General features: G+C 39.5%; 1 protein-coding gene across 1 annotated transcript in view; it reads right to left on the bottom strand.

Annotated features, from left to right (window-relative positions):
- The window catches only part of IGF2R (insulin like growth factor 2 receptor), a 59,336-nt gene that overhangs the window by 18,622 nt on the left and 15,727 nt on the right, over window positions 1–24,987 (bottom strand). Inside the window, exons 7-32 of the mRNA XM_005150167.3 lie at window positions 22,059–22,173; window positions 20,522–20,684; window positions 20,192–20,372; window positions 19,245–19,348; window positions 18,670–18,834; window positions 18,157–18,297; window positions 17,629–17,775; window positions 16,557–16,688; window positions 16,023–16,170; window positions 14,389–14,566; window positions 13,701–13,816; window positions 13,148–13,310; window positions 11,437–11,616; window positions 10,336–10,437; window positions 9,571–9,672; window positions 8,782–8,956; window positions 7,678–7,845; window positions 6,966–7,109; window positions 6,093–6,271; window positions 5,657–5,744; window positions 3,971–4,177; window positions 3,457–3,587; window positions 2,667–2,764; window positions 1,689–1,825; window positions 900–1,090; window positions 125–251 (exon numbers count right to left, since the gene is read on the bottom strand). Coding sequence (XP_005150224.2) covers window positions 125–251; window positions 900–1,090; window positions 1,689–1,825; window positions 2,667–2,764; window positions 3,457–3,587; window positions 3,971–4,177; window positions 5,657–5,744; window positions 6,093–6,271; window positions 6,966–7,109; window positions 7,678–7,845; window positions 8,782–8,956; window positions 9,571–9,672; window positions 10,336–10,437; window positions 11,437–11,616; window positions 13,148–13,310; window positions 13,701–13,816; window positions 14,389–14,566; window positions 16,023–16,170; window positions 16,557–16,688; window positions 17,629–17,775; window positions 18,157–18,297; window positions 18,670–18,834; window positions 19,245–19,348; window positions 20,192–20,372; window positions 20,522–20,684; window positions 22,059–22,173 — 3,782 coding nt within the window. The remainder of the gene's footprint in view (window positions 1–124; window positions 252–899; window positions 1,091–1,688; window positions 1,826–2,666; window positions 2,765–3,456; window positions 3,588–3,970; window positions 4,178–5,656; window positions 5,745–6,092; window positions 6,272–6,965; window positions 7,110–7,677; window positions 7,846–8,781; window positions 8,957–9,570; window positions 9,673–10,335; window positions 10,438–11,436; window positions 11,617–13,147; window positions 13,311–13,700; window positions 13,817–14,388; window positions 14,567–16,022; window positions 16,171–16,556; window positions 16,689–17,628; window positions 17,776–18,156; window positions 18,298–18,669; window positions 18,835–19,244; window positions 19,349–20,191; window positions 20,373–20,521; window positions 20,685–22,058; window positions 22,174–24,987) is intronic.

The following is a 24,987-nucleotide window of genomic DNA, read 5'->3' as shown; positions in this document are numbered from 1 at the left end:
TAGACACTATCCAGAGAATGTGCCACACTGCCCTTTTATAATGAGGTCCCTCAAGAACACAAGCACAGTAGCACTGCCTCCAGCACCGTCTTCCACATACAAAATCCCAAAGCCTCCTCCTTACCTGTTGCAGGATTGGTTACCCTGCAGTCATTTTGCACATTGCTCTTAAGAGGACACGCAGCAGCAGTGAACCATAAGAAGGTATATTCACAATCTTCAATGGCTGTTATAAGTTCTGGCTTTGACTCCTGAACATGAAACAGTGGAGAAAGTGACACCTCTACAGATTGATAGTGTAAGATTTTATGGCACAGTGTTAATCCCCAGTGCCTGCAGGTGAGCTCAATTCAAATGCCAGTCTTAGGACGTAATACACCATCATGGTCCAGTGAATTAATGCAAGGACAGAGTGTTTAACTATGACTATTCCAAAGACACAACAGTACAGAATCATTATGAGGAACAATAAAATTGGTGAGATGAATAAAAGCAATCTAGCTGGGCAACAGAAAACCTAAAAGGTGATGGTAAGACATTCACAAATAAAAGATACTTAATAGCAAGGCATACAGGTGTGCAAGAATTAAGAACTACACAGTCAGTAGCATTATTTACTACTTGAAACACTTCACAACCTACAATATATTCATCTTCAAGATCCAGAAACTGTGAAGCTATTGAAGATGATAGAATCTGTGCTAGCAGATAGTACAAAAGATCTCTTAAAAACTGCTTAGCATCTAAAGTACTTACACGCCAGTCTGCTTACAAGACTGGCTCTCATCACCTACAGACTATTACGGAATGGATAAGAACTGCACACCATTCTCCATACACATACAGTGGCATGAGAAATTCATGAAAACATAAAACCCTCCCAGAGGCAGCCCACTTACAATTTTGCTTTCATCGCACTTGAGGCGTAATATTGTTGTTTTCCTGCGAATTTTATCTGGACACTGTTCCCCATTAATATATTTCAGAATAGAAATGCCGTTTTCCCACCGGGGACCATCAGCCACTTCCCCAAGACTTGTACATTTTGCACCCTCCATGAGGGAGGCAGCAGCGTCAGAAGGACAGGAACCTATAACAGATAATACAGGTTTTGTTTATTACTCCAAATGTTATTAAGGCTTACATGCCTGGAACAAAACTCCACTCTCTACTCTCAGAGTATGTTGTGGGCTGACAGCTCTCCATGCCACTGTCCAAAGCATTCTTCCCCAAAAATCACAAGTAGCAGCAAGCGCTTCACTTCACTCAAGGTCATGCAGAAAGTAGTGGCAGCTACTACTGGAGAAGCTGACTACTACACATAGTAAAGGCTGCAGCCTATTATCTGGTTCTCCACTGCACAAAATGCAGAGTCAGTGAGACGATGCTACAGAGAAAATGCTGAAGTTAACATCTTGCATCAAAAGATTATTTTAATCTTTAAAAGCTATAGCAGACTTTGCATAAGAATGGAAGAGCTAAAGTGCTGATGTTATCGAGAGAAGGTAAGATCTGATAGTGAATCTCATCTGCCAAAGAGATGGAAATCAGGCCCATAGTGTACCCTTCCCTCTGGAGCTGAAATTACACCACATAATCCCCTCTGAATTTTTCACTCTTCACAACAGTACTGTCCTACTATTTCCTCCCCTATCTACAGCAAGAACACGTTTTTGTTTTGCTCTTACGTGCAGCACCATATGGTACTAAGGGCTTGCAGACATTAATATAGTACTTCTGTACAGTAGCAGATAGAGCATTTGCCTCCCAATTCTCTCTATGCCGTGTCAGAGATGAAAAGTCATAGAAGTTTCCTTCATCATCCCTGTAAGAAAGACAAAGGATTCAAATTAAGAGACATCTAAAAAGAAATCAAGTAATATTAAGCTACAACTCTTAAGTTACTACAATACCTTTTAAACAAATAACTCTAAGCAGAGTACCATGCTGGAAAAGAAATACGCACTAGACTCATTTCTCCCTACAAAGCTCAAATTCAATACAGACATATCACTGCACCACACAGTAACTGTAAATGAGCATGCAGCCTTCAGCCAATGCAAAAGCAGTTCTGACTTTTCATGGAAGCATGCAGGATTTCAGTGCACGGCAAGCACAGATGCATAGCCAGAGTGGACTGTTTCACCTTAAGTTAGAAACCTATCACAGTACCAGCTGTTAAAACTCCAGGCCAATTATTAGCCGTATTTGATCCCAATTATCAAATTTTAATGAGCTAATACTTGGTTGTGACAGAAATAAATTACATTTTTACTGGAACTGGGTTAGGTGGAAGTTTCCAACAGACAGGAATTGTATTCTTGTTTAAATTAGCTATAGTTAAATAGTAGCTAGACACTTAAAACAACCTAACATACTCAGAGTTCAACAATCAATAACAGCATACCAAACAGTTTGATTTGATACCAAGTATATTCCCCAAAAGAAGCTCAAATAAAGTATTTTTCTTTAGTGAAATCAGTTTTAGAAAGTATAAATTGCAAAAGCTACTAAAAATACATTGCATTGGCATCGAATGCCACATTAGCTGTTTACCAAAGTCAAAATATAATAGCTAAAATGGCAGTATTGCACCGGCAGAGTTGCAGTAACGCTATATTTGTTTCTGACGTCGTACAGCTCCATAAGTTTATTAAACAACTTACTTGTAGGAGCACTCAGTAGATTTAACAGGTGGGCAAGCATACTGAGTATGCCATTCAAACATGTAGGTGCAATCTGGAGTTTCCTTCAAAAACACAGGCTGAAAGAACAGAACATAAAAAGGAATTTGCTTTCTCACTTAGACATAATCAAGCTACCAGAATGTCTTTCTTGCTTCAGAAGATCCAGAAACTTGTGTTTACATATTATCTTAGGAGACACACAACACACTTCCAATCAGCTGAAAGCATGGCTTCTCCCAGACTTGAGTTTATCCACATGCACACTTCTGATAGTGTGCCATTAGGAGCTTCTACCTCCTCCACAAAATAAAAGGAAGAACAAAAGTAAATCTAGGCACCATTGTTTAAGAACAGTAAGAAGTATAAGAGAGATACTAAAAGCAAGTAACCACCTTAATTTGGTCAGGCCATGTAATACCTGCTTTCCTGTAGGTTCATCCTCCTACCTTTCATTTCTTACAAGCTGTTATTTCTGGGAGAATATCCCTTCCCAATACCTTCAAGAGCTTTACTCATAGGAAGCATCCCTTAAAGAACAACATGACCTGACCCCTGAGGCATGACAAAGGTACCTTCCACAAACAGAAAATCCAAAGTATTCCTCATTTTTTATTACTTCCCAGGACCTTTCAATCTCCTGGCTAATCTGTAAATGGTTAGCAGCCCTTGAGGGAAGCTAGTTCCATATTCACCTTACCCTTCCACGCATTAAGTAAAGGGCAACTCTGGAAGCCATTACGTACAGGAAAGCATATATTTCAAAACTAACCTCAGATGTAGTCTTGTCACAATAGAATAATATGGCAGTTGATCGTTCATAGATTTTATGACACTTTTCTCCACTGGTGTAATTAATCATTATTAAGCCATTTTTGAAAGTCAGTTTTTCTGTATACAAGCCTAGAAGCAAAGAGTTGAGAAATGTAAACAGCTAATCCAGTAGATCTACGACTGCAGTAATGCCTCTGGCAACAGGGTTACACAGACAGCAACAACATGGACAAGAAAGTACTGACAGAAAGACCTCAACCTTCCTAGTTGACCTCATGACCTAGTTATTGTATGAACACTACTCCAGTACAGCAAGGCTGAGCGCATTCCTAGTTGCATGTAAGATAACTATATACATGACATTTTATTTGCAAAAGAAGCAAAAGTTATAAGGTGCTTTATCTTGTAAGATGTACAAGATGAGCAAGAATCCTTCTCATGTCATAGTAGGCTCCAGTTACACCCTGCTTCATCTTCCCATTCTCCAAGTTCTTTCCAATCAAGTGCTATACCTGCTACTTTTTTGAAAGTATTGTCCATCTTCTTTACTTGACACGATGACACAGTTTTATCTTCTGGTCTGCAAGGTTCTGTTATTTCTCCACAAACTCTGAAGTAGTAGTCGTACTCATCTGTACTCACTTTTATGTCTTTATTGGAAAGTGGCTTCAGGTTATAAACATGACCATATCTTGGATCTTTCACCTGGCAATTCTCTCCTTTAAGGAAAATTTAAGAATTTAATGACATTATTATTATATTTAATAAAGATTATACATAAGCCATGCCTTAGGACAATTAAGGCTTACTGGCACAAATAAAGCCACAAAAATGAGTAACCGGCCCTTTAGGCAGTGACAGTGAAAAACCGTTTTAGTCCAGCTAAGCAGCTCATTTCAGGAAGTCATCAGTATCTAGAACTATGACAGCAAGCTATACATGGAACATTTCTTTTGCAACCACTACTAAAGCAAAATGCAAGTCAGACTAGTTCAGAAACCTCAAAGTGGCCTCACAGGTTCTTCCTTCAGCCATGCTGAAGGTTAAGCACAGAACCAGAGACACTAAGTCCAACACTTGCTTAATTACCTGGAAAGAGCAGCAAGGTCACAAAGCCAAAGCAAAAGTTGCCCTAGATGTCAGACCCGTACCTTCTTTTAACAGCTATGAAGTTTGCCAAGTAAGCAAAATAATTGATCATAGGAAATTATAACTACAGCTGTGGGTCTACCAAGATGTATACCGAAGAATTTTGGGATAATTCTAGTTTCACAAGTCAAATTAGCTGACAGACAACAGTAACTTTGCTCCTCAGCTTTAAAGTGACCTTTTGCTAAATATCTGAAGCTTTAAAAGAAAAAAAATAAAACAAAATCAGACTGTTTCACACAATTTTTACACTCTCTTCAATCATTCAACAAATTGGTACCAAGTTAAAGACCTCAGTTTCCCCCCTTCAAAACCACAATTCTTGTCACCAGTGTCCTGCACAGTAATTGCGTGCTACAGAGCAGCAGCTTGTAAATATTACTCATGCCACACAAGATCACTGGCAGTTTCAATAACATCTAGTACTGTTGCAACAGACTCTTTGCAGAATGTCTGGATGATTTACAAGGCATTGCATCATTACAAGTTGCAAAACAAAGACTGCAATGAGAGAGAGGATACCTGCATACTCAACTTCCTACCTAAAAGCCGGCTAAATACCAGAACTAGAATCTGTGATTCCTTCTTACATGTCCTAGATCCAGCTGTAGACTCCGATACTCTTTCCACTGATGTCTACCACGTGTAACATGGGTCAAGTTAACAGAATAGCTTCCAGTCCTCAACGAAGAACACGGAATGACTTACCAGGCACAGAATCAACTGCACTGTCATGAAACTTGATGCTTTAAGATTTACAAGACACCAGCAAGTCTGCTTGTGATTTAACAAAGTAGTACTATGATTTGTCAGAGACAGCATTACTACTTTATCTTCTTTCCCTAAATAGGAAAGTACATTTGCCTCAATTGTACTTTTAATGTTAGATGTGACTCATAGCTGGCTTAAAGCTCAGAAGAAACATCCCTCCACAAGGCAGCACCTTTTAAAGAAAGATTCACAGGGCAAGAAACAAGTATAGTTTCACTAAGTATTTACTTCTTGTGCAGACTTGTTTGATATTTTAAAGCTCAAATAACCACACTTACCTTCTGCTTTATGAACAGGACATGCTGCCAAGGTCCTCCAAACAAATACGAACTCACAGTCATCCTCTTGCTCCAACACTGGTGATCCCTACAGAAAAAAAGCCATGTGAAGGAGACTTAGTAACACTGCACGTCTCAAAACATACATGCAGAATCCTTTTCTATTGCAGTTGCAGAGTCTAAAACCTCCATTATCAAATTTTAGTACTCATTTTCAGCAAAGAGCTGCTTTTGGGGGCTCACAGGATACCAAAATAGAGTTCATTATTGTCCTACAGGCTTAGAAAAGCAGTTATTAGGAGAGACAAGAGAAAAGCTTGTATACAAGATATCATTTTCTGGAACCAGCCTCTTCATGTCAAGAGAAATACTGTCCATTTTGTTACAGTAAGTCCAAGCTCTAAAGTCATAAATAGCAAAGGGCAGAGAAAATTACCATTGTTTGATCACACTGGAAGATTATACGTGTAGAATAACGCTTCTTATCTTTGCATGTGTCACCATTCAAGTAGATAATTGTTAATGACCCATCAGTAGCAGCCTGTGGGTTTATCTGAATGACACCAAGGTTCTTGCTTTTATCAGTGTATTTCACGCAAGACCCTATGGCACCACCTACAGGAAAGAGAAAAAGCCTGTGTTTGAGTTCAAAGCTTTGACAACTAAAAGGTACCTTCATTGTTAAATAACACTAATGGAGTAGCTCAGAGAGCTTTGAGCGTTAAAGCAGCCTATCTTAAATTCCTGAAGCAGAAAATGACAGAAGTGTTTCCATAAATACAGTTAGAGACATTGTGTGTCTACAGCCTCTGAGGAACAGAATAAGTTACTGTCCTACACTCAATGAAATATTTAAAACTGCACTAACTTATCTGCTCCTACAGACTGATAACAGAACTTAAATAAATCAAAATAAAAACAGGTTAAATAAATCAAACTGGCTAAAAGTGCAATAAGACATGGCATAAGTTTCCCATTATAGCCTCATTCAGTTAGAAGTCTTCAACAACATTCAACTTTCCCTTCTTCAAAATAATCAAAGATACCGGCAATTACTGCTCTCAATGCACTTTTTCCTAAATACATTCCCACACATCTCAATGCATTCCCACACATCTCAATGCAAGAGTCCTGATGAACAGTAAGACTGACCTCAGTTCAAGGAAGTCTACCTATTATACCCTTGACATACCCCACCTAGGTCTATGCAATCTCAGTGACTGAACAAGCGGGATTCAAGAAATCCTGCTAAAATAACCATGGATATAATTCTGCATATAAGTTAATAAATGCTTGTCACTTGGCTTACCAGGGCATCCAGGCACATAGGGTAAAGGCTTGCAGACATTCAAGAAAAATGTTCGCTTCTTTGCTTCCTTTGAAGTGTCTATTGCAACCCATGGTTCACCCTCTTTGCTTAAGTCACTTAAGTCATACTCATTGCCAGCAGCATCTGAAATAGATGTGGTACATCTAGTAAGCTGAAAGATAATCTATTAGATACTTGTAACAGTATTGGGCTTGAAATTATACAACTTTCACTGATGAATACACACAATTCAAACTAATTTTCAGAATCACATTAAATATCCCTTAGGGGAAGGTATTGTTGCCACAAAAAAATGTCACTACATCAAACACAGAACAGAGTTCCCTTGACAGTTAATTCCCCCAAGTAACTATTACCACAATTCACAGGTGATTTTTCCAGAGACCAGCACTAAATTAACACATTTTCTTCAAAATTGGGCTGAAGCAGCACCCAGTTATGACAAGGATTAAAGATTTTCAAAGCAATTAACAGCTTTCTTGTGTATACCACTACATTCCACATTAGTTCTTGTCTGTCCTCATAAAGCCTTCTTCGAACAACTTACCTCCTCTTCCTCTCTACAACTTTTACGAACACTTCAAGTCTTATGAATGTCTCTACAAGAAGTAGCCTTTCTTCACGGAAGTCTGCTATTCAGTTAATCCTTCCAATCTGTTGGACAGAGCCCACCCAAATTCCAAGTACTTACCTGTAACCTGACAGTCTACAGGAGCAGGAGCACAGGCCAGAGCTGTGTAAAACTCAAAGAAAGTATCATGGATGTTCAGCTCGCTGTTTATCTCTTCACGCACAAACTTAAGCTCTCCAGGATATGAATCATTACAAATGAAAGTCACCATAAACATGTCTGATTTTCCTGTAAAACAAACACTTATCTGCTACTGCTTCACTCAGGGAATATTTGAATTTTAATTAAAGCTAACACTTGACTTAGAAAGCAGTTTCTTATTACCAACTGCTTTAAGGAAAACACTACTTTGTTGTTTATGGGTTTTTAAACTGTAAATACACAAGCCTTCTTTAGAAACCTGTGCTAAATTGCCTAACAGCTACAACTGTCTCTCCAAATGGGAAACAGAATGCCTTGACACGTTTCAAGAGCATAATTATCTTCACTAAATTGTGCTTCCTACATCTTTGACATATTTGAAGGAACAGCAAATCTGTAAAACATCAAGTGAACTGTACCAGCAGCCTCTAAATTATAGCACACACAGCAAAGCTTTGGGTTTAGAACTTTGTTTATAAGTTCAGTGTAATGACTACAGAACAAATAATACTGATACTACTTAAGCAGCACAATTTAAGTTGCATTTCATCTTCTTTTCTACAGCCCAGAAGAAATAGTAGAATTAAGGGGGAGGGAGGGGGGAAGTAATATTTGCCATCAAAATTCTAAAAGCTCTTAAAGCAAAGTACAAAAGAGCTCGATCACTTGTTTCCTATTGTGTATTAGGTACCAAAACATACAACTGGGAAAATAAGAGATATTCTATGGTTACCACAGAATGCCAAGAGAATTTCTATGATTACCATAGAAAATACCGTATACTGTATTCAGTCTCTTTCCTCAGTCTCTTTCCAGGAGTTTCGAAATGCACGTATATTACTGAGCCATTACTATTCTGCATGATTTGATTTCTTCCTAAAATTTCCATATGAACCAGCTTGTTTAAGTGACTAACACCAAGCCCAGTAGGGTTTAGTACACGAACAAAGGAAGGAATGAAGACCATTCACAGAATTTGCGCAGCATCAGCATGCATTTCCACTGCATATTTCCTGAACTCACCTGATTCCTTATGAAAAAGACCGCTGTAGGTAAGAGTTAAAAACCCTTCACCAGACAGATACAGGGTTTTGTCCAATTCCACCAGCCTCACTGATCTCAGATTATCTGCTTCACATCCAGCAGCTATTTTGCCATTGATTTCACCACAATCTGGCATGGGTCCACAAATGTTCAGCTAGAAATTTTGAAACGTGGGTGTACACAATATTAACTGCATTAGGAAGATCAGCCATTTCTACATCACTTGTTAAGAACACTTTCAAACAGCATTAAATGACTGCCATTTCTAGACTGCGAGACAACCAACTATAACACAGGGACAACATCCTTAATCTTCAGTTTACTGGGTCCACAAATTCTCCCCACTAGAAGTAGAGCAAGTTCATTCTCAGACTGAAAAACAGTAGGGCAATATCTGTGGACAACCTAGGACTACTGATATATGCAGACTGCATTAAGAACACTGATATGGACAGATTAAGTAATTTTCTAAGCTTCCACTGCCCATTTCTTCAGCACCAGCAGATAAAATGTTATTATGCCACAGAGTCCATAACTGGAAAACCATGCATAGCCTCAAATATATGGCTACCTTATGCTTGCTAAGAACAAGAAGTTTGATACTTGTAGACCATCAGAGACAAATCAAGTTATCTTCCATTCCCCCCTCCTCAAGCACAGTACTCAAATTTCATGAGTACCTAATCAAAGCTCCGCTTCCTCAATAAGCAAGATTGGGAAAACAGAACAGCATCCATAAGCAATAGATTGCACAGTCCAAATCCTTACCATGAAAGTCTTCCCAATGCCAGTAGCCATATAGCCTTTTTCAGAAGCTAATGGCTGCAGATTGAACAGAAAGCCAGTGTCTGGATCTCGCACAGAGCAGGACTGAAAAGAAGTTGCAACAGCATTATTTTCCCCTTCTATATTTATTCTGTTTAAGTTCTACCTTTTGTTTAAAGAGACAAAGTATTGGTTTACACAGATTCCTAACCATCAGTAACTTAATTTGGATAACCAGAATACAACTCTGGTAGTAGCAACACTTCATTCAACACTTCATTGGACAGTTGTCTACTGACATCAGTCACGTACCAACATAAAAGTGCAATTTAGCAGGTGACACCATCAGGTTAGTTAAGAGCAAGGGTATTTTAACTGTTGTTGTCACACTAATGTATTTATGTTGAAACCTGTGAAGTAGAAGCAATTGAGTCGCCTCATTTGCTGATCATTTGTACACATTAAGGACAACATAGGTCTTTAAATACAAACTCAGGTATACCAGTAACCTAGTGAAGAAATGAAACAGTGCCACAGCAAGTAAACTGTTCTCAAGAGAGAGCACTTGAATACTTTGTTCAGAAGTTACACTTCTCAGGAACACTTCAAGAAGGCAGTAAGATATCACATCCATCTCCATCAAGGTAACTTCAGGCTTCACTGTAGTTAGCTTTCTCCAAGAGTGATTTAAACACTGCAACCAGCAGTGCTAGAGGAAAAAAAATAGTATGTTGAGACTATGAATACAATCATGTTTCCCTTTCTCACCTGAGAATCATCTTTTGTTTCTTTGATTGGACAAGCAGCCTCAGTTTCCCATAAAAACGTGGCCACACATTCCTGAATGGCTATAAACCTTGGGCTGCTACTCTGGAAAGAGATTGCAGACAGAAGACCAGAATAAGTATAACAGCCAACACATTCTCATGCCTGAGACTGCACTTTATGAGAAACTGACAGGTTCTTCTAAAATACTGCTAAATGAACACAATTCCTACACTGCTTCTCCCTCCCCTATTTATTTTTAGGGTCAACGCTTAAAACTGTCTAGATAAACACATCAAGCTTTAGCAGAGAACTAAATCTGGCATCCAAATATTCAGATTAAATTTGATACTGAATCTCAACATGCATAGCCAGACCTTGCTTCAGATATTGCTTTGAAGATATTTGGGGTGTAATGCATAATCCACTATATAAAACAATAAAATAAAAATCAAGCAACACAGAACTCTTCTTAGCCAACAAGGTAACAGGTCCATGAATTATATACACTTCATTTCACTCTTTTCAAGCAAAACAGTTCATAACTGCTCCAAATCACAGTTTATCTGAGTGAGGGGGGTAAGACCTGAAGATTCACAAGCCAGCAAGAACAAGTCTAGGCATTTAAAGGGGTGGGGTGTCTATCAATCCCCTCAATCTAAACTTCAGTATGAGCACTAGTACTAGCAAAAGCTTTAAAAATTTAAGAACCCCTCTGGAATCAACAAACTTCAGAGGATGCTGAACCTAAGCCTGAAGAGACACTTTACAACATTCTTCCTCTTATGAAGGTCTGCAATGTTTGCATGTGTAACTCCTCAGCCTCAAGTACCTGTGTATTTTTCATCCTAATTAGACCAGTCTGAAATATCATTGCCTACTGGGGCTGTTATATTTTAACTAGTTCTTGCTTATGATAAAATAAACAGTCTGAGACACATGCTCCTACAGCATTTAAATCAGTTTAGTTTTACATCTCTATTTCAAGTCCTCGAGAAGCCTCCCTTTGTCAGGAACGCACTACATATCTCCATGTAGTTTCAAATTACATGATGGAAAACCTACTATGATGAAACAACAACTAAAAAAATAATTTGTCCTTACAAGAGTCCCCCTGGAACAGATAAAGTGGATGGTGGTGGTATAAGTAGTTTTCTTTCCATCAGCATCAATGCACACAGAGCCATTTGCATAGGTTAGGAAAATGTGTCCAGGTCTTTCAACTACTAGTTCTTTGCTGGCAACACCAAGATTACTGATAGAGGTGACTTCAGAATAAGAACCCTAGAAATAAAGAAAAATATTTCAGCAATTCTAAACTCAAGTTAAGTTATAGACACAGTCAAAAAGAAGAAAATACCTACCAGAGCAACCTTGTATACAGGTTACCTTTAGTGTTTTGGAGATAATAAAGGTGTAGACATCCCCCTGCATTTCTGCCCCATTCTGTATTTAAGTTTCACATTTAACACGTAAGTCTCACAAGCAGGTATGGTTTGTTTTTTTTGTTTTTATTTTTAATACTACAAGGTGCCTGCAGTGTCCCACAACAGTCACCCTCATCTCACTTGCTACCCAGCTTAGTAATTTAGGGAGTCTTATACCTCATGCACAGTAAGCGGGATTTAATTTGTAGAGGTCTTTAAAAAAATCATATGTAGAAGCCTCCAGAGGCATTCTTAAAATTGACTTTAGGGATTTGTGCCATGCTTAGCAAAGCCAAAAAAGCACTAGCAGAAACTGAGTGCTAGAACAACAGTAGGTGCATACTAGGACCAACATCCAAATTAATTTCACTTCTGCAAGATAACTGGTGTTCCCTATTTTTAAGAGACTATTGTACATTAGCAACAGAGGAATACACCTCCAAAACAGCTCTGCCCACAAAGCCTTCTGCTCTTTTTTAAAAAACTCTGCATTTAGGTTAATGCAGCATAGTTACCTTTTACTCCGTCTTCAGCAATGAACTACTGAAGCCCTAATATGTCTCCATATATAAAGTAAGTAACCTTACACAACAAAGACTAACACAAGCACAAGGAACTAGTAGTATTTAGTTCAAGCATCATGGAGGTGATGTACATATATGCTCTTCAACAGTATGGAGGGAAGGTGTTCTCTCTGTTCTACAGAAGGAATTAGGACAGGTTGGTGAGCCTCTAGTTCAACTTTCCTCTTCATCTTTAAGGAGCATTGAAACCAGACCTTGGGCAAAATGTCCATTCAGCCTGACAGCATAAACAGTCCCATAATAAACTGTTATGCTTCAGAGAAATATAGAAGTAGAAGCCTGTAAACACCACCTTTTTTTTTTTTACTCCACTTGGTAACATCTGCCTAGTCCACTACTCAAAGCCCAAGAGAGCTCAGAGGCAGGGGCTGACACAGAATCTTTAAACGTATTTCTTCCATAGTACAATCTACAGGGAAAAAGAAAAAAAGAAAAAAAGAAAAGAAAAAAAAAAAAAACAGAAGCAAGAAAAAACCTCCAGGAGAGCAACCTGTTCTTAAAGCAATGCTATCAGCCTTCCAGACTGTAGCAGCTTCCACAGAAGAAATGCAGTTGGTCTGCCTCTGCAACATAGGACAGAATCACGCAAGTTGGAACACGACACTGGTACACTTGTAAAAGTTAAAGCTTTGGCCTTTGAACAGATGAACAGGAGGTCTAGCATTCTATAGTGATTATGCCAATGTTACAGATACACAGAATATCATTTTACACAGAATGTAGAATATATGTGCCTATCTTGTATATCCCTTAATCTCACTCACTTGTAAACCATCTCTGAGCTGGGAAGGAAAAGCTACTCACATGATCATGCTGATATTCCATTTGGCAGACAGATGCTCGCCGGTCACATCCTGGGACAGCAATAAGTGGTCGACAGACATTTATGTAGTACTTCTTGCGCTCATTTGGGCTTGAATTATCCATGGCATACCAGTTTTCACTTCTCTTCTCAGATTTTGCTAAGCTAAGCAGGAAGAGAAAGTTCTACACTAAGAACACACATTCTTCATAGATTCTTTCTAGCTTTCTCTGTCATTCTCAAGACACAGAGCAACTCTAAGGCATTTCAGAGTAACTTTTTACACTCATTTTTAAGCATTACAATTAAAAAGCATAATCCTAGAAAGCAAAGGACAGTTGACAAAGTATTAAGCAAAACCATCCCAAAAAGTCAACTTACATTTTATGAAGCATGTCAATATACTAGGGGAAAATACTGTCTTTATTTCAACATACTTGCAGTTAGGATTATCTAAATAGATGAAGTTTCTAGTGCTCTCTACACTGCAAACCAGCTTCATCCAGCAAACAGAACTAGAATAGTTAAGTTACACTGCATATGTTACTTTCCTACCTTGACAAATCATATTGGTCCAAGGTGTTGGGATCAGTCACGATACATTCCAGTGGCATTTCAGGACAAGCATATTCAGTGTACCACCTGAAGTTGTAGGTATAGTTATCTTCTCTCTAGAAAAAACAGCAGAAAATGTCAGTGAGGCTATCCACACAGAATAATTTTGACTCACAGCTACTCCTTTATGCATTACACTTCTTAATTCCCCTTATTTTGTAACATACCTTCTCAGACCAATTTGTGTCTTGTCACAGATCTTGTCCTTTGCTGTGTCACCAAAAATGCTCATTTAAAAAAATAACAGAACTACATCAACTAGAGCAATGTAACTGGCATCTGCTTTGTTACAGGACACGCAGTCCTACCACTTGCTACTTCTCAGCCAGTTTGGTTTTTTCAACTAGAAATACAAGACAAACAAAAGCACTAGTAATTACGTGGCCCAGAGACTACAGAAGAGCAAAGAACCTGGATCCAGATGAACAGCTTACTGTTCAGTAGACAAGACAAGCTTTGTGACTGCAACAAGAGGCAGATATACCAAGAGGAATAACTATTTACCTTAGTCTGCTTTATAAACATTGGGTATTTCTATCCATGAATCTCTGCTTGTACTAGCCTAGCAGCAATTACTGTCAGGATTTTGGGATGGAGATCCTTCCCTTCTTCATACACAACTTCTTACCTGATATTCAGGCTGACCTATTCCAGCCTGATGGTCACACAGGAAAGTTATAAGGGTAGATCGCTGTGTTTTCTTCTCATTGTTGTATGCTGTACCATTTCTGTAGGTCAACTGAATCAGACCATCGTAATACGAAAGTTTGGAACTTGGCAGTCCAAGACTCCAAACCTGACCCTTACTAGAAAACAAAAAGCGGGCTTTGAGACTGTAGAGAATGCAAAATTAATTCTGTCTTTAAGGGAAGGCTTACTTGTAAGACACAGGTAAGTTTAGAGAAGACACCATAGTAAGACAAAAGAATTAAATAAGGTCGACTAAACATAAGTGACCTTAGATGAATAGAATGCTGCCAAAAAGAAATTTAAAACATGAACATAATCCTTTTGGAAAGGAAATTAAGTTGTAACTTGCTTAGATACCTAGAAAACTCTAACACTCCCTTCTCTAGAAAAGTGACAAATATTGAAACCCCATTCTCCAGAGTAGAATGCAAACTGTGGACACCTTAACACTGGGCTTAAACTTGTTCCACACAAATACATGTGGACAGCAAATACCCAGCACTGGACAACAGCAAGTCTTCTCACTCAAGGAAGAAAACTGCTTTCACGTGTCCTTAGCCCAAGACCAACTTTGGTTCAAAAGGTTTCTTTACTTAACACTGACTATCAGACCCAAGAATGACCCTGAAGAACACTTTTTGTGTCTGCAGTGAACTCTTCTCTGCTGGAGAGTAACTCAGCTAGAGCCAACTCAAGTATAGCTATATGTGTTTGCACTGTACATCTCTAGCTACAGGCTGACCTGGAATCTCAAGTGTAGAGATACTATCTCAGACATGGAATCACAGAATGGTTAAGGTTGAAAAAAACCTTAAGATAATCTAGTTCCAGCCCTCCTGCTATGGGCAAGGACACCTTCCACTAAACCAGGCTGCTCAAAGCCCTGTCCAACCTGGCCTTGAATACATCCAGGGATAGAGCATTTACTACTTCTTTGGTCACCCTGTTCCAGTACCTCAACACCCCCACAGTAAAGAATTTCTTCCTTATATCTAACCTAAATCTCCCCTGTTTAAGTTTGAACTCATTTCCCCTTGTCCTATCACTAGTCCCTGATGAAGAGGTTCTATAGTCTATAGAAGTCTGATGCTGTCAGAGTAGCAGTATGCACTGGGACTGTGCCTGCACAGCACTTTTAGTAATGGAAATACAGTGCAGCACCCAAACTCTGGGCTTCATCTCTGCATAAGGCAGTCACTACTCATTCCAAGCACAGCAGTGATTCTTTAAGCCAACTCTTGGATTCCAGCTGACCCTGGATCCAAATTGTAAGTTGGCCTAATACAGCTGCTTACAGCTTAAAGTCCCTATGGGAAACGTGAGGGGGAGCAACAAACACATTCAATATCAAAAGCTAACTGTAAGCAAGATTATAGGTGTGTACACTTTGTTTGAAACAGCTGGCAGTAAAATTACTGCACTACCAAATAATACCTTGCATGCAAATTATCTGAATCTATTACAGGCAGCACAGTAATTACTTTACATGCAAATTTTTCACTGTTGCAAACAGACAACACATCATGCAACAAGAGACCTTCTATTACAGACAACAAAACTAGTGTTACTCACCCGTGTGCTACTTGGCATGCTGCTGATTTGGTGTGGCACAACTCATCCGGCACACTGCCACAGATGTTTATGTAAAATGAGTATTCTGTAGTATTAATTATATAGTAACCATTTTTCTGAGCCAGAGGTGATAAATCAAAAAAGAAGCCTAATCAGGAAGGAATAAGCTTTATCAGTTCAATTTTTTCCTGCCATCTTTCACAGGTTCACCTCCCTCCTCCCAGGTAAGCCTCCTTCCACGTAATTATTGTTCCAGAAACAATATGGACATAATAAAACATGTTTTCTTATATAGAGAGATTTGTTACAGTAAAATACACATTACACCTATTTTCCTCCATACTCACTAGGGTAATATTAAGCTTGTGCTGTTCTGATCTTCCATATGCATATGCTTAAAACTGTTACGCCCTAATGCTGTGGGTGCTTAAACCTAGGCTGAACTCGCTTTGTTATGTGTATTGAAAGGACTAAGTGTTGCAACACAAGTTCTATTCCCTGTGACCTTTCAACTTGCTGAATATAAATACATACCTGCCTGAGGATCAGAGACTTGACAGTTATCTCCTTCAGTTTTAGACAGGACACATGCAGCAGCAGTATACCAATCAAATGCATATGAACATTCACCCTCAGACATCAAGATTGGAGCACTTTCCAGATCACCTAGTACCACAAGAGCAGTATGTTACACATACAGTCAGGATGCCAAAGGAAACTATGAATTTAAGTCGATAAAAACACTAACTGCCCAACAGCAAATCAAGGCTGATTGTAAAAGTACCTCTCCTCTGAAAATAAGGGCTAAATGGAACCAAAAATTCCTTGCACAAATTCTTTGCATCCTCCTCCCCAGAATAAAAGTTTAGCCCCAAAGTGAAGATGCACTGCTCAGTCTGCTCCCGAATACCAACACACTCTTCAAAAAACAAAACAAAACAAAACAAAAAAAATCCCACAAAAAAACCCACACTAAACCTTTTGCTTTGATACACAAACCTGGTACATTGATACAAAGCAGCAGATTTATTAACCTTATAGCAGCTCTATAACCTGATCCTAACAGCCAGCACAATTGGAGGATTCAAATTCCTCAGGTTGAAGTAGAGGAATTCAAGTTTCCCGTTTCCCTGAGAGATGACTAAACTAGTCAGCTACTGTATTAACATCAACGTCTGCAAATGCTTCCACTTTTCGTAAGCTGCAAGCAGTTTAGACACAAAACACACTTTAACCTTCTCTTTCAGTAAGTATCTGATCTTGGTCCAGAACTAGTCTTTCCCATTAAGACAATCTAGGAAACAAAGTGCTTTGTAGTTTCCAGGTTTCTGTGGAGCTTTAAACATACAATTACCATGTCTGGAAGACTCTCATTTCAAGAGACTTGCACTCAAGAGGCTTTAAGTACTTGTATAAAAGGTGAACAGAGCTAAATACATACAATTACACTGTTATCATCCTAGTTAAAAAACTACAGTGTTTCAGCTTTTGCACAGAGGGAAAAAAAAAAGACAGACACATGTCAATATTTAACACTCATGCCTGAACATACTAAATGACCTCCAGTTTTAAACTGGATCAGAGAACAGGGTGTGGATATTCTCACCTGGTCGACACACTAGAGTGATGACAGTTTTGATTTTTTTGTTACCACCACAGCTGTCTCCATTTGAATAGATAAGTTGAATATTTTCTCCAACCTTTTTAGGAGAAGATAAAAACGTTCCAAGATTCTTACTCTTGTTTTGTTTATCTGGAAAGACAATAAATACATCACTTTTGTTTCTCTGGAAAGATGTGAAGTTTACGCTATTAAAAGAGTATTAACTAACCAAATGGGAAGTCTTAAGAAAGCGTATCATTAGGAGTTTGGTTCTATGTCACCAAAAACACACTACAAAGCCTGGAGTCCTTTAGTCAGAAAAGGCTACTTGCATCATTCCTTTTAAGGTCTTTGGGAACACAAGAGAAATGTGCTTCTAACTTCTGTTTCCTCAAATACTTGAAGGCACTCAGGGAAGCCTTCCATTTGCAGATGAAATGCTAAGCCTTCAGAGCCTTAAAAATACACCCAAAAAAAACCCCCACAACCCAAAAAAACCCCAAACACACCACAAAACACTACAAGACTCACCTACAGAACAAATAGCAGCAGAATCTTGACAGCTGGAAGCTCCTCCTCTCTTCAACACTTTATGGCAGACATTGATATAATAATGCTTTCTCTCTGCCTCCGAAAAGCTACTGTCCACAGCTTCCCAGTTCTGGGCTAACTCTGAAATATACAGGATCATTAAGAACAAGTCATATGCTTAATCATTGTAACCTCCTCCTCCTCAGGCCAAAATGCATTTTAGAGAAGGAAGAAACAAACAAAAAACCAAACCACCCTAAAAACCACCTCCACAAACAGAAAACACATGCCACATGTAAAACCACTCCACTTAAGATGACAGCAACCAAGGCAGTCAGGGATACAACTACTGTCGTAAGGCACTCTTCTCCCTTTGGGACAAAGAAAGTGAACATCAATACCCCAGATATTTACTAAGAGCAAAAACTGATTAATGTCCAGTTAAGGATTTCACTAGAGATGGCATGTAAGCTCAGGACAAAAAGAACTGAAAACTAGTTTTCACTGCTATACCTGAACTGCGCATCAGAGGTGACAAGTCATAGTGCTTTCTCTTGTCAGTAACTCTGCAAAGGAGATCTTCTTTCTCTTGAACACATGCATATTTCGTATCCCACGTAAAAAAATAGGTGCAGTCCACTTCACCAGTAAACACTGGAGTTCCTTTACCATCATTACCTTAACATTGAAGATGGATAAACAGACATTAGGCTTCCAGAGGCGGAAGGGAAGGAAAACAAGGAGACTTGTGAACTAGTAATGAGCAAGGAAGATAAAAATCCTTTTGCTGCACAGGACTTGCAATTGTGGTTTGTTTGGTTTGGGTTTTTGGAGGTTTTTTTTTTACTGTTGTCTAAGAAATGAGGCTCTTTTATATTTTCATATTTTTGATCAGTGTAAATTTAGAATAGCAGTGGTACTACACAGAACAAACAATCCTGCCAGCCCCAGAAACTAGTGCTTGCTCCAACAATATTTATTCCTTGTGTTGGCTGTGGCTCAAAGCATGCATTCCCTTTGAACAGAAGGTATACTAGCAGGCACAGACTCAAACCCTGAGCAGAGTCATCACAGCTTCTTAAACTCACCTGCTGTTTCATTGCACTCAAAGTTTATGACAGTCATTCTCTGAAAGCCGGAACTACATGGATCCCCATTCGGATAAATTAGAGTGAGATCCCCATCAGAGTATCTGAGTAAAAAGTCAGTTTTAGGTAGAAACACAGGATCAGACACAATCATAATGCCCTTTACATTACAGAAGCCACACTCTTGTTTATTGATTGTCTCAAAGAGAAAACAAATGCTTGTTCAACATTAATACTGACTTTTACTGCAACAAAGGCTTGGAGCCACTGATTTTTCTAGTTATATTCATGAATTTCTATAGCATTTAAAGCATGCCTTAAAGCTGCTCTGTGGTGGAATATCTGTTCATATTAGTTTATTGCATGGCTATTTTTGCAGGTGGACAAAGTCATAATTCCTGAAAGATCATTCCAGCAAGTCTGGTCATTTGCTTACAGACAGGATGTAGATCATATCTATGTGAATAATCACTTCTTTGCAATCTCACACAGACTACGGTCCCCACATGCCACTTAGGAATCCTGAATTTTTTAATAAAATAAAAAAAAACTTCTAAAAACTACCACAAAATCCTGGACCTCACTAGTCTTGGATATGATTAATGTAGAGATGCTCTGTTGTTGAGGACAGCTTCTAAAACATTTGATCCTGATGCCATTTTACACACAAAACACGAGGTGGGCAAGAGGAAGCACAGTACAATTTGCAGTTCTGACACCAAAGTCACTGAAACTTTCTTCCCTGCTCAGGCAACAGCATCTACCAGTCTCATCTGCTACTTCATTTACTAATGTTATCCTGGTGTTCTGTTGAAGTTTACCTATAAATAACTGAGCAAAAATACTTGCATTTTGTGTCAAATATTGCTTACATAACAGGCAAACAAGGAAAGAAACAAAGATCAACCAATCAGAACAGTTAGCAGGGCTGAAGAGCCTTTACACACCTTAGAGTTTGGTTCTGAAATCTTCCTGCCACTTTTTGCTGGTTATTCACAGATTTTACTTGGCAAGATGAAGTGTATCCTGTGCTATCCTTGCAGCTGCCTGCAGTGGTTCTCCCACATACATTCAAGTAATAGTAATACTCCTCTTTGTCATCTTTGGCTAAATATGGTGTGACGTAATCTGAATAAATAACAAAAGGAGAAGTGCTCTAATGCACAGCAGAACAGATGTAAAAACCCAAATATCTACAGAGAACATTTTTCCCACCTCCAAATGCAGAACCAGAAAGCTGGCTAGTAACTCCACAAACACAAAAATAGTGAGCTCACCTGGAAGTTGAATAAGCGGTGTTAAATCAATGGAGACATCATGTTGCTCATTAGTCAGAAGACAGTTCTTACTCTCCAGGTAATCCCTGTGACAGGCATACTCAGTAACCCACTCAATTTCATACCGGCAATTTGTTTTTGCTGTGAGTTTGGGACCTGCACTCTGATACAGAAGTGAATAGCATTTAAATTACAAGTAGAGACTTATTTGCAATATAATCTTTAAAGCAACATTATCATATTCCTTCAGAATCAGGGATGACTAATTTCATCTGTAATTTGCTTAAGAGTTGCAAACATTGTATGTGGCCTCTAGAAATATATGTTGAGAAAAAATAAACCAGCTCTTACTAATGAGGTGGCAAAGTATTAGAAGTCTGAACAGAGGTAAATTATCAGGCATTAACAGGAGGATAGCAGAAGTAACAGTACTTTAAAAGCACTTTTTTTAACAAGTTGACAAAAGCAGATATGTGAGCCCAAATTGCTAAGCACAGCTTGGATTATGTTTGTCTCAGAGGAGTCCTCAAAAAGGAAAAGCAGCCTCTTAAACACTGGTGTTTTAGCAGCTTCAATTCCCTCAGTCCAAATCAAGACTGAAAGACATTTGAGAATCCTTTAGCCAACACTTCTGGCAGATCTGTTTTCTGTAGTGAATATTTTTGCACCTTTGGTAGAAGGGATAGTCTTAATTTTCCTCACTTTGAAATGAAACATTTAGAAATCAACTTCATTACATAATTCTGTTTTTTCTGCCACCCATCTGAAACACCAGCCAGATACACCTAAAAGTACCAGATAAGTTCCAGACACAAGAAATATTATTAATACTACTCTTACTACAAGTGTGCATAATTGCAGTGAGGAATTACAAAGTGACAGCAGAGAAAGGCCTATGTTTGCTCCCACAGCAATAAGGCTATGTATGGTACCTATCTAGGTTAGATTATAGTAAAAGTAAGAATTAGCCAGACTATAGTTCTCCTTCACTAACCTGCAACCAGAAGCATTAAAATATTAAATGGCAGAGCATTAGCAATAACCTCTCTGGCCCAGTTAGAGAAGTGTGGGTTGCTGAGATTATCCAGTATCACAGAGTGACCATCACAAGAGCCTGCTTAGTAAATGACAAGCTTTTGCCATGCAACAACACCTATTAGCTATTTTTTTTCCTGAGGGCCAGATTAATGAAGAAATCAGTTACAGGCAAGAGCTATAAGCATGCCCAGCCTGATTATGGAAGAGAGCACATTAGCAGGCAAAGCTGTCCCAAGGATTAACATTATACTAACTCTGTCCTACTCTCCGAAGACAGCTTTGAACCAGAAAAGCGGAGCCAAATTCACCAAAACAAGAAAGAACACATCCTTGGGGAAATTCTATTCCTTAAGTTCTAGAAGTGTTTTTGAAGAGTATACTTAGGATCTCACGCTCTTCACGGGCTGAATTTCTGTTCTCTTCAGCCCTGAATAAAAATGAAAGATAATGCACACAAAAGTTAAAGACCATTCAACACAAACTACAAGAGCAAAGTTACCTCTTCTCCCCTCTTCGATGGGCAAACAAAAGTGATCGTCACTGCTGGGTTATGGCCTAAGCAGAAGTCTGGCTTTTCTTCATCACTATATGTTCTCTCATAACTCAATACCAGCCTAGAAACAGAAAATGGCAAACCAAACATAAAAATCAGATGCTGAGCAATGTACAGAAAAAGAACGTTCTTCAAAGAACATCCACTCTTTGCTGGACACCCAGGCAGAATATATCAAAGTAGTCTGCTTCCAATACCAATTTTTATGGAGGTCTTTACTCCTTTAATCTTACAGTTAACCAAAATAAAAACTGAAACAGCAGCAGCAAAATTACTACGGCACCCTCTTGCACTCCAGTTAAGACTATGCTGAATGCCTTGTAACCCGTATTACAAAAGAATTTGTTTGATAACCACAAGAATACTCCCAGCTTTGTTCCTAAACTGCCGGAGATCAGATGCGATAAACACTCTTGTAACTTTCGGATGTAATAACCACTCATGTTTACCACATTTCTATACCACCTCTGCCCCCAGAATTAAGAGCAAGACAAACTCATTAGCAAATTGACAGGTGCAAGACAACTGGGACAAATCAGAGGAGGGAAGAGCTGGAGAATGAAACATGGTAACTACCTGACAGAGAGAGACAAATGGCATGATGGCTCGGGATAAGTCAACTAGGAGATCAACACACAACTAAGCATTACTGTTGTATGTAGTCTCAGGCACAAGACAACAGCTCACAGAAGGATAACAGGCTAGCTATACCTCTAACTGTCCTCTCTATACCTTTAGGACACAGATATACAGCCATTTTACCCCCTTCTCAGGCCACCGTAGTCTGAGCATCTACAATGAATATTCCTCAAGCAATTAAGAGCTCTTCAATCCTAACAGGGATAGGATAAAGTGCTTGCCAAGCACTTCTATAGATTACTTGTTCCATTTTAATATGAGAAGAAGCTTATGCTTCCTCAGATAAAAGCTTCTGCCTTGGTACAGAACACTTTAGCCACTTGTTTCATGCTGGGGGAAAGGCCATGCAACTGCAAACTAACTTCATTGGCAAACTAAAAGAAAACCCTCAACCTTATCATACAATCATAGAATCATAGAATAGTTAGGGTTGGAAAGGACCTTAAGATCATCTAGTTCCAACCCCCCTGCCATGGGCAGGGACACCTCACACTAAACCATATCACCCAAGGCTTCATCCAACCTGGTCTTGAACACTGCCAGGAATGGAGCATTCACAACCTCCCTGGGCAACCCCTTCCAGTGCCTCACCACCCTTACAGTAAAGAATTTCTTCCTTATATCCAATCTAAACCTCTGCTGTTTAAGTTTCAACCCATTACCCCTTGTCCTATCACTACAGTCCCTAATGAATAGTCCCTCACCAGCATCCCTGTAGGCCCCCTTCAGATACTGGAAGGCTGCTATGAGGTCTCCATGCAGCCTTCTCTTCTCCAGGCTGAACAGACCCAACTTTCTCAGCCTGTCTTCATACGGGAGGTGCTCCAGTCCCCTGATCATCCTTGTGGCCCTCCTCTGGACTTGTTCCAACAGTTCCATGTCCTTTTTATGTTGAGGACACCAGAACTGCACACAATACTCCAAGTGAGGTCTCACGAGAGCAGAGTAGAGGGGCAGGATCACCTCCTTTGACCTGCTGGTCACGCTTCTTTTGATGCAGCCCAGGATATGGTTGGCTTTCTGGGCTGTGAGCACACACTGAAGCTGGCTCATGTTCATTTTCTCATCAACCAACACTCCCAACTCCTCCGCAGGGCTGCTCTGAATCTCTTCTTCTGCCCAACCTGAAGCTGTGCCTGGGATTGCTCCAACCCAGGTGTAGGACCTTGCACTTGGCATGGTTAAACTTTATGAGGTTGGCATCAGCCCACCTCACAAGCGTGTCAAGGTCCCTCTGGATGGCATTCCTTCCCTCCAGCATATCAACAGAACCACACAGCTTGGTGTCATTGGCAAACTTGCTGAGGGTGCACTCAATCCCATTGTCCATGTCATCGACAAAGATGTTAAACAAGACTGGTCCCAACACTGATCCCTGAGGAGCACCACTCATTACTGGTCTCCAGCCAGACACTGAGCCATTGACCACAACTGTTTGCATGTGCCCATCCAGCCACTTCTTTATCCACTGAGTGGTCCACCTATCAAATTGATGTCTCTCCAATTTAGAGACAAGGATGTCATGTGGGACAGTGTCGAACGCTTTGCACAAGTCCAGGTAGATGACATCAACTGCTCCACCCCTGTCCATCATCTTTGTAGCCCCATCATAGAAGGCCACCAAATTGGTCAGGCAGGATTTCCCCTTAGTAAAGCCATGCTGGCTGTCACCAAGCACCTTGTTGGTTTTCATGTGCCCTAGCATGCCTTCCAGGAGAATCTGCTCCAAGATTTTGCCAGGCACAGAGGTGAGACTGACTGGTCTGTAATTCCCCGGGTCATCCATTTTCCCCTTCTTGAAAATGGGGGTTATATTTCCCTTTTTCCAGTCATCAGGAACTTCACCTGACTGCCGTGATTTTTCAAATATGATGGACAGTGGCTCTGCAACTTCATTTGCCAGCTCCTTCAGGACCCATGGATGGATTTCATCAGGGAACTCAGTTCATCAGTGACAGGCCAGAAACTTTGTCCTCCCTGTTATTAACCTGGTTTATTCTGCTTGTTTTCTTCAGCTTGTATCCAAGACAAAGAGTACAGCAGAAGTCAATAGGGTACTACTGTCCCTACGGACAACCCTGATGACCTGAAGCTCATAAAGATCAGCATGTTCAGTAAGCCACCTGCACCACACTGGGATGTTGGAGGAACAGGGTGAATGAGGGAACTCGGTGGTGGTTTTTAATTTGGTTGTTTTTTTTTCTTTCAAGCTACACTTCCAACACAAAGGGCAACA

The sequence above is a fragment of the Melopsittacus undulatus genome, chromosome 3 (assembly GCF_012275295.1).
Source record: "Melopsittacus undulatus isolate bMelUnd1 chromosome 3, bMelUnd1.mat.Z, whole genome shotgun sequence".
Lineage (NCBI taxonomy): Eukaryota > Metazoa > Chordata > Aves > Psittaciformes > Psittaculidae > Melopsittacus > Melopsittacus undulatus.
Note: the sequence above shows the minus strand (reverse complement) of the source record. Positions and strands in the feature narration are given on the sequence as shown.